At 33.1% G+C, this 10,390-nt stretch overlaps 1 protein-coding gene across 1 annotated transcript; it reads right to left on the reverse strand.

Annotated features, from left to right (window-relative positions):
• Nucleotides 1-7,732: 7,732 nt before the first annotated feature.
• Nucleotides 7,733-10,024, reverse strand: EMC6 (ER membrane protein complex subunit 6). The gene is made up of 2 exons (XM_085953680.1): nucleotides 9,861-10,024; nucleotides 7,733-9,741 (listed from the first exon to the last, which is right to left on the reverse strand). The coding sequence occupies exons 1-2, from the start codon at nucleotides 9,994-9,996 to the stop codon at nucleotides 9,533-9,535; spliced, it is 345 nt and encodes a 114-aa protein (XP_085809806.1). The 5' UTR covers nucleotides 9,997-10,024; the 3' UTR covers nucleotides 7,733-9,532.
• Nucleotides 10,025-10,390: the final 366 nt, after the last annotated feature.

Genomic DNA, 10,390 nt, shown 5'->3' on the forward strand with positions numbered 1-10,390 from the left:
TTTAGCAGCATAGTAATTTGACGAGGTTATTATTATCTACGCAAAAGCAATGTATATTTGGGCATATATTTTTTTCATCTATAAACTTTATTACTAAGATGAGTTTTATGATCCGCACACAGAATATTAAAAAAAATAGTGGGAAAGTCGATGTCAGTTTTTGGCAATATTAATGATTACTGAGTCAACTGGGTATTTGAGTTACTAACATTAGGGGGTTCTATTGAAAAAACCGCGAACCACGTGTTAAGGGCTCAGACTGTAATGCAATAGGTTTGTCTTGCGGCAGGAGGGTTGGGAGTTGGTAACTACTTAGCGGCGCGTGCCGGACACGTTCCGTGGTCTTTTTCTGGTGAATTAACCAGCACCGGTAGGTATTTAATGTTAAAAATAATCTAGATAACCAGTCTAAGCGCTGTCATTGCGGAAGATAGGATTGTGTTTTAATAAACCTGAGTGCAAATAGATTGCTTTTGTTGAGAGGGAGAATAGTCGTATGAGAAGATGAAAAAACATAAAATTTAATTTTATCTGAACAACAAAATAATATTAATATATCTACTTATATACAGGGCTTTTTTGTACGTATCCGGAAATTTGTTCGTAAACAGTTCACCGCATGACACTTATTCGTGCGTCGCAGTACGTGAAACACGAGTTCGTGTAACATTTAATCAAATGACGAGTTCTTCGTTGAATATTTCACCGTGGAGTATATTTGTACGTATGCTACAACATGTGGCGAATTCTATGAGATGTCTTTACTAGGTTAGGTTAGGTTAGGGTTAATCTAATTGGAATAGTACTATTTGCAAACTATCGCCGCATTTTGTAAGATACGTACAAATGTATTCCACGGTGAAATGTTCAACGAAGAACTTGTCATTTGATAAAATGTTATACGAACTCATGTTTCACGTACTGCGGCGTACGAATAAATGTCCCACGATGAACTGCATAGGTACAACTTACATGTAACCTTTTTTGTAATGTAACGCAGTGGAATCGCGTTCCGGAATCTTTTTTCATGATATTTTTAACGTTCAAAAGCAATTAGACGAAGCAATGTTTGCGCTTACATAGTAGGTACAAGTTAATTTTCCTTAATCATCTCATATGAAAAGACACATCTGAAAAACTATCGTGTTTGATATAGGTATGCATTGAATTCTATTACCATTTCTTCAAGTGAATGTGAACGCGAATTTTCGCAAATTAATCTAATTATTACCCCAATAAGAGCTTCGTTGAAGACCAAAACAGTTTACGGACTTTTGTTCATCAAACTCGTCAGACCACCATTGGCACTTTTTGATCCTTCAAAATACGTTGATCAGTGGTTACTTAGTGGAAGACGTCATTCGGCCATAAACTCTAACACTAAGAAAAGGAATCAAAACGATTTAGACGAAAATTGGACTGAACTTTGGAAATTAAATTACTATGGCCCCCACAAATGGGAGACTGACAGGGCTCTAGCCAGGAGAATTGACCAGATAAGTGAGATAAATGCACATCACAAATTTGCTCTAATCGTAAAAGAAATCGCCTGCGGCGCTAATTTCCTTCAGACATATTAACATTTTAAAATAATTATGTGGATGTGTAATTGCATTTTTTGGTGATTGTTTGTTGATACCCTTAATTTTACCTCGAACACTACTACACGCTACTATAGAGCGTCACACTGCTTTTAACCTTAGTGATAGGTAGGGGGGCCGCCGAAGATTCTGGACTGGGGGCCCGCTTCAGGATGTGGGGGGCATGGAAATCACTATATACTTTTATTCAAATATAAATGTTTTTACAATTTTATTTTTTACTACTCTAGTTGTTTATTTGTATTATGTTTGTTTATTTTTTATGCGCTTCGTGGCATAGGAAAAGTTGCTTTAAATGATATTTGAAAATATTTTTTTAGTAGATAAGAAGTTTTGCAAGAAGTGAGTTCCGGCACCTATGTTTTAAAAAAAAAAAGCCATGCTTATATATATAAGTATATATATCGCACCGTGAGTGTAAAACCAAAGCATCTGCAAAATACATATTTTGAATATATTAGGGTTCGTTTTGTTAGGAGAAATAGAGTTTACAAAAAACCATAATATTTGGTTTATATTTACATTATATTGCATGTTCTTTCAGTTACTTCACTTTTACATTATCAAGTTCACGACTTTTGCAGTTGTTTTGCATTTAATCTCGAAATTGAAAAATTTGCAGATGCCTTGGTTTTACACTCAGGGTGCTATTATGTATGCCTCTGGTATATTATAAAAATGGATAAATTAATGATAACAATGATTTTATTCTTCTACAAGGTCTCAATATAATATATTATACTAATGTGAATCCGCCCCCTGGCAGCCTCTGGCTTTGAAAAGCGTTGTATGGAGACCCCATCAAAATAACGAAGTATTTAAGTTCCATCATCTTGAAAAGTAGATCGACGACACCCATTGTTTATATCTCGAAGAAGACAGATGGCCATGATTCATTCAGAAAATAAATTATATTTTGTTTAACATACATAATTCGTCAACACCTCAAATAACACAAAATATTATATAGGTGCCTGATAGGACTCCAACCAGCATCCATCAGATTCCGGCTAATATGCAGAAGCGTTTTCCCTAACGCAACATGACGCAACCGATTCGTGAGAAAATTTAAAAGTGGGCCTCCGAAGAGTTAAAACCTGCCAGTCAATTATTAAATTACATTGCATATTTCTCACAAACTCGGTTGAAAATAGGTATTGCCCAAAGCATAACAAAATCCCTGCGTAAAAGTATGTAGGGGTTCAAATAGCTCTTGATTAGAAGTAAAAATAGGCCTATTAAGTAGGTAGATACGAAAAGTACACAAAATAAAAAAAATGTGCCTCATATGTACCCAAATTTGTATCTTTGATATCGATTTCTTTTCAATGTACCGACGCATGTAGCATGCACCTTCGGTTATCTACTAAATTGGTAGGTATTCTGCTGTATGTACCTATTTATGGATTATGATTTGTAAGAAAGGAGAGTCTTTCAATTATTAAAGAATTAAACCATGTTTGTATAATTTATACAAAATAAAAATTGTATGAATGCATGGATTTATTTGGGAAATTAAAATTTTGTAGCATCAGAATCAGCCTCTACGTCACTAAACTCGCCACTGCTAATATTTTTATTGGTATTATATAACTGTAATATAATACCAATAAAAATATAGTTTATTTTGTTTCGTATTCGATTTAAAAAATACATTTTCACAATAGTAGTTATGATAGACAGTGTGACACCACTGGAAATAGTTATTAGTAACTGCTGAGGTTGCGCATATCAATAGATTTCAAACTTTTCATGTCCATACCTACCCAAAAAAGATATGTTTATAGAAACCAATCATTGAAATGTCTTCATTCTGAAGCCTGAACCGAGTCCATGACCTTTTTTAAAATTTTGACACGATTCCGACATACTAATCGAAAGCCAGAATTTCGAAATCAATCATGTTGAAGAAAACCTTCTTGAAAAGAGATAAAGCCTAAATATATTATGGGGTAATTGTGCCGCAGATGCCGTCATGAGCTTTTATATATTTTTTTTAGGTGCGAAAACAGTTTATTCTATGTAGACAATTATAATAAATACCTTTTTCTGTCGGCGCATAGGCTTTTCGATCCATTAATTGTTAATTTAAAATTTGCATACATTTTGATGCATCATTATCACAAACTAAGATTATATTAGTTTGGGGTAGGTTTGGTTTGGTCTAAAAAGAAAGTTATAAAATCTCATGACGGCATCTGCGGCACATTTACCTATTATTGAATTAGGACCACTGCGATCACTAATTTCCATACAAACTCCGAAATGAGAGACGAGTGACGTCCCTAGGCAAAATGTTCTCTTACGCAGATTTGAATGCGACCCCCTTTAATTTTTAGTCTCAAGTTGAACGATATATTTCCACGAAACAGTCTCAAACAGCAGTGTTATTAGTAATGTGGAAGTCTGAGGCGCTGACAGGTTTGAAGGCCCCCTCATGAAAAAATGTCCTGTGCAATAAACCACAATTGGGTATTACAATACAAAACAGGAATAATAGGATGGCTTATTAGAATTTTTAATGCTTCCACTATTTTTTAAACTAAGATGTCGGAACTTTCTCACGAATCAACCGCATCGTCTGCTTCATATCTAACCGCCACACCTCTAGTTTTAACATTCGTGTTGATTCCTTCATTTCCCGCCCTTTAAAGTGTGCCGCCCCTAAGCAACGCATGACCTGCCTTCCTTCACGGGACGTTACTGTGAGAGACCTAGGGGAGACTGGTTCCAATTTGTTATGCGTCTGTTAGCCATGGGCACAGAACAGATTAAAGCAGGGTTTTGAATGTGCGAGTGTCCTACGAAAATGAAACACATGTTAGACGTGTAATAGTGTATTGCAACCTTTAAATACATCAATATTGAATGAGCGTCAGTGCATAAACCCAGACCAGTTCTCAGAATGAAGGACGAGCTTAGAATGACGTATTCTTGACACGTGTTTAAGTTTATCCCATATTATTCATGATGTAAGTATCAAAGAAAAATGTATTGAGAGTATTAAAGCAGGATTTAATTTAAATCACATTTACGAATAGACTGTTGCCCTGACAATTTTCTAGATTCACATTTTTGGAGTGTTGGTTGAAAATGTTCAAAAGGACCTATCTTATTTCAAATATCACATGTTTAATAGATAATTTATATAAAATATTGGAGTAAGTGTTTCTACATCATAATGTATTATAGTTTTCAAATGAGTATTTAATAAAATAATATTATATTGTACATTAGTTAATTATTATATTAACAACATATTATACTATTACAAGCCATTGGCCAACTGGCAGGTATACCTACTTACTGGAAAATAAGTTATAACATTGCCTGGTGATGCCTATTCATTAAATTATTGATTGATGACTTGTATGGTTTCCAAAGACCAGTACATTTACTTTTAAGGCTTCTTTCCAACGCTCTTCATTGACAAATGAAATTAGGTACTCTAAGTATGCGAACTTGGATGGGAGAGGCTTAGAACAATGTGAAAATACTAAATCTGAAACATTATTTAGTGTGAGGGACTTAATAAGAATAAACATAATGGATATGTTGTGAGCAATACAAAAATGTACAAGAAAATTTAATACGGAATAACATAGTGGACACAGAATCTGAAAAATAAAAATGGCTCTCGTAAACAATCCTACTATACATTCCTGGGCCTAATCCATAAACAAATAATTACAGGTGGATGTGGTTGAAAAAAATAATTTACCTATACTTAAATTTTCTTCTTCTACCCAGTGTTTGGTCTTTAATGACTACAGAATGTCGCTCCAGAAGTTGGTAAAGGTATCACCATTTTTCTCATTTTGTAGGATCTCATTGAAATTGCATTAGTGACCATACCGTTGTAGGCTACATTTAAATAAGAGTCATAACTACAAACCTGTATCTATGTCTTTACAGCATTGCTCTCCTATTCTGGTATCGCGTCTACAGCTGTCTGAAAAATGTTATTGCAACAACAAATATGGTATATAGCAGGGATGGCGAACTTATGACACGCAAACCAGTTTTGTGTGACATGTCGACAAAGTTGGAATGTTGTAGGTATGCACAAATTTATTAGTTTTTCTATACTTCTACTGATTTTTTCTCAAATATACTTCATCTGACAATATTGGCGTTCGAATAGATTATGAAATAATTTGAATATTTTTTATCGATGTATCTTTGAATAAAACGAATGTGAATGGAACTCATCGCCCGACACAGTTAAATAATGATGACTGTGAACAACTATTTTCGTCAATGAATTATTTCAAATTGAAAGTAAAACAACATGTAAAGATTTTTCTTATAAGCCACAACTTTAATACTGTAATAAAGACAACGCAAAATTATAAAAAAATTATAAGTATTTTTGTTTATGAAGTGTGTTAATTTGGAAATTAAATGGTACTTAATCTTATTTAGTGAATGGAATAAGCCTATTTTTTTTCAAGATTTTGCATAAAATTTGACACACTTGTATGTACCAACATAGCAGTATCTATATAGTAAGCTGCTGGGACCAGCTCTACTTTAAGGGTTCGTAGGGACCATCCTCACATCGTTATCATGTCAAAAATACATGTCAATATTTTTATCAATAATATACCTACTTAATTACATGATTAAATGAACTATTTAATTTATTTTATCCATTTAAACTAGTCACAACTTTGTAGAGATATTTATTATTATTATACAAATAAATAAAGCAATGATTGTAAATTATGTAATAACGTAATGATGATTACGCTGTATTAAAGTACAGTCGAACTTGGCTATTACGAGAAAGATAGGACCAACTGAATTTGCTCGTGATAAGCGGTACTCGTTATATCAGAGAATAGGTATTTTTAAATGAGCGGTCACGTAACAAAAAAAGTTGAAAATAAAAAATCTGAAAACCATCGTAAAAATTCCCGAAACAAGCATGGCCTTCATAAACTACAAAATAAGTTGTTTATTGTAATGAACGCTGGTAGGTACCTACGGATTTCACAAACCTTGGATTTTTCAACCATATGCGTCGATACTTTTTCATTATTGTCGGCGAAAACAAAAATTAAGTAGGTACATAGACACTTAACTAATGTCATAAACGTAATCCGTCCCCGGCGGCATCCTGTACGATCGGATTTTATTGTTTAGGGTCGAAATGTTTTTAAACGATCGACACATTGACAGTATTTTAGCTCGGTATATCCGATAAGTTGCTCGTGATAACAGTGGATAAATGTATGGAGAAAATCATAAGCCAAAATGTCAACGAATGTTTCCACATTACATCCGAGATCGTAATAACCGAGTTCGACTAATTAATTAAATTAAATACACCCTATTTTATTATGTACAAATTAAGAAAGCTATGGCATCTAATTTTCACTGACTGGGGGTCACTCAGTCCCATCCCGCCCCTGCGGAACAAATCTCATTCTACAAAGTATGTGAATGCATTACTTAGTGTTAGTATACGCATACTGGGGACCGAATCAAATAACCTCATGGTGAGTAAAAATGCTCGCTGCATTCGTTGTTCAAAACTGATAATGTAATAATAATAATTATTAATTAAGTTAATATTTTTAAGCAAACTTTTTAGATGTGATTAAGTAGTGACTCAAATAATCATATTATTTATTCTCAAAAATTGCTCATTTCCTCATTAATAAATCATATAATTATAAGTAGCATGGTATATAATGTATAAAATGAGAAAGCAGGTAGGTATATTCAATAATTTAGTGTTTATTTGTATTTTAAAAACTGACCACCTGCAAATTGTATTCTTAGTTCAATGAAAACAAATAAGTATGACTGAAAAAGTGAAGTGTGCACTATTTATGTCGAATCTTGACAGCCTACCACCACCCCTCGCCACTGCTATAGTTATTGTTGCAGATTTTCGTTCACTTTGACCTCTTCTGCTAACATGTACATTTTAATATTGAGATATTGTATTTGAATAATATAAAAAAAACTATCCATATAAAATATGTATAAATAATATATAGTTGAAATAAAAATTTCAAGAGTGACCGATTTTAGTCACAGTTGTGATGTTACTGATTGTAAACGTAGTGTATAATATTGTGACATTATAACAGGATAGAAATAAATTATAAAAACGCTGATGTTGTGAATAAATATTTTATTTAAAAAAAAAAAACAAAGGTAATAAATACACACTTGTAAGTATATATTTTAAAATTGTGTTTGATGGTGTAATCATGGAATGATAATAGAACATATCAATGCCACAATATAAAAGCTAATTTAACATTCCTGTTATTAGACCTAAATATGGTGTGTATCTTATTTGATCATCTGATACTGCTCTCCTGCTATTCCACTCAACTCCTTGCTCTGGATGCAATTACACATTTTGATGGAAACATCACTTATTACCCCACCAGCGACATTCTAACTCACAACCCATCCATCAGAATTGTGACTCCTGCTGCAGTGGCGGGATTTTTTGAATTTTATACCACTTGACTTAATAACGATCATAATCAGTTGAAAATTACCTATTTAAGCAGATGAAACCTGTCCTAATAGATATTAAATTATATGGAATAAACATTGTAGATTGGGATTTTTTTATTTTAGTTATCAATATTAACGGTTTTAAAGTGCTAAACAATATATTTTATGCGATGTGACTTGAGTTGAATTAAATATGCCAAATGAACCACATATATGCAGAAAAGGGGTGAGTTTAATCAACGACTCCGAATTACTAAATTCCACGCTCCCATACAAAACGGTCTAAAAATCAATCTTCTTTTGGCTCTCCAGAAAAGTAGTGACTTTTGATTAACTCCTTCTGCCTTTCGCACACAAATATAAGAATTCAATTATTCGGCATACTGGCGATGAACCCAGTTAGTCCGGATAATAAAAAATTCTTTCTACTTCTGGAATCAAGTATTTTTCCCACCTACCATTATTTGAATTACTGATACTGAACTATTACTGATAATCACATAATGAGGTCCAGGATTTATATTTTACAGGGGACCAGCACATTATTCGATTATAGATCGAATTATGTTCATGCAAAACTGAGATACCCACTAAGAACGTAATGCAGATCTAAAAGTTAAGACATCCGACTTATAGTGTCGTAATTATTAGTGTTACGCTTTATCGCGATTTTTATTTGAACACCTTAGTGGAAGTTAGAAAAAACATGCTGCATGTTGTTACAAATTGTTTATGTTTTCTACTTACACTCCTCAGTATGGTTTTGTATTACGCTCTTGTTTTGTCTATTGTTAGATTAATGTGTATTCAACGGTGGTGTCTCTTCATTCAAAAGCCATGGAGCTATATTTTTTATTGTTTAGAATGTTTAGATAGTGCTATTATTTATTTAAAATTTCTTACCAGTGGGTCTATTCTATGCTTATCGACCGCTAAAGTGATAAAGTGAAAAATATTATCAAACTTAGGGTAGGTTTGTATCAAAATATTAGCACTTATTGTAACAATTACACGAAGCCGGTTTTTATTGTTGCAATAAGTGCTATATTTTAACAGCACCTATCTTGCTGCTGTTAAAATATCGCACTTATTGCAACAATAAAAACCGGCTTCGTGTAATTGTTACAATAAGTGCTAATATTTTGATACAAACCTACCCTAAGTTTGATACTATTTATCAATTTAGTGTTCGATAAGTATAGAATAGACCCATAGAAGTTGTTATAATTCATTTTTTTTTAAATAATGATTCTTGATTAATAAATAAGTAATGTTTTTCAATTATTATGAAAACGTACCGTGCTGAATAACTAGAACTGGTCACATATCATACATATGTGACATGATAAAAAGATTGTTTAGAAATCATTGGAACAGACTTAATTATTAATTACAATATAAATAAGTATATTTATGTAATAAACAACAGATGGTATTATAAGCAACTAATAGACATGCACCATTCCATAAATAAATGTCCAAAATAATATATAAGTGAACAGCGCTCCCAAAAATCCGTTTGTCAGTAGACTTCGTCTGGAAATGAAGAATTTTTGCCAACTTGTTCCAGCTTTCATCAACAATAGCGCCCACAAACTGACAACAGAGAACAGGTAAAATCCGAATCCATAGAATCCTGTGAGTCCCAATAATCCTGAAAAATACGTTACAGACAATTAACATGACTATAATTTATGTTTTATTAAACATGACTTTGTTTCAAAGTGTGAGGTTAAGTATGGAAATAATACGCAAGGTAAGCAAAAATTGAACCTGCAGTTCCTCCGGATAAAGCAGCCATTGATGTTCGGCAATATTCAACTACAGCTGCATTATTTCTAAGGGCCATCTCACTAAAGGCGAATATTTCACCCGATTTTTGATCTTTATTCTTGTTTCCGACAGCCATCTTGACAAGAACTGTCACTTAAATGTACATTACCATAGACAGACTAATATTAGTCTATGACTGTCACTGTCATCCAGTGTTGCCAAGTCAAAATTTTTAATTTCAGTAGAATGTGTAAAAAAAATTCAGTAGATTCGACAAAATATCAGTGGATTTCTGTTTTAGGAAAAATATTTCGTCGCGGGCCGCAGGTTCCCTATTTTACATGGTCGGCTCGTTTTTTTAGGAGAAAAATTTCGCCGCGGGCCGCAGATTCCCAAGTTTTCAAAAATGGCTAGTTTTTTTCCCGGCTGGTGGGAATTTTGTGAAATGACGAAATATCAGTAGATTTCAGAAAATATCAGTAGATTCAGTATATTGCCAAAAATATCAGTAAATCTACTGAAATTTCAGT

The sequence above is a fragment of the Rhyacophila brunnea genome, unplaced genomic scaffold (assembly GCF_057557595.1).
Source record: "Rhyacophila brunnea isolate RB1 unplaced genomic scaffold, BYU_Rbru_1.0 scaffold_4, whole genome shotgun sequence".
In the NCBI taxonomy this organism is placed as follows: Eukaryota; Metazoa; Arthropoda; class Insecta; order Trichoptera; family Rhyacophilidae; genus Rhyacophila; species Rhyacophila brunnea.

Bases quoted from the DNA above. Each gene is read 5' to 3' on its own strand.
- EMC6 (XM_085953680.1), bottom strand. From the start codon at position 9,996: ATGGCTGTCGGAAACAAGAATAAAGATCAAAAATCGGGTGAAATATTC. The intron at 9,742-9,860 runs GTTCAATTTTTG...CGTATTTTTCAG, and splicing joins TTTATCCGGAGGAACTGCAG to GATTATTGGGACTCACAGGA.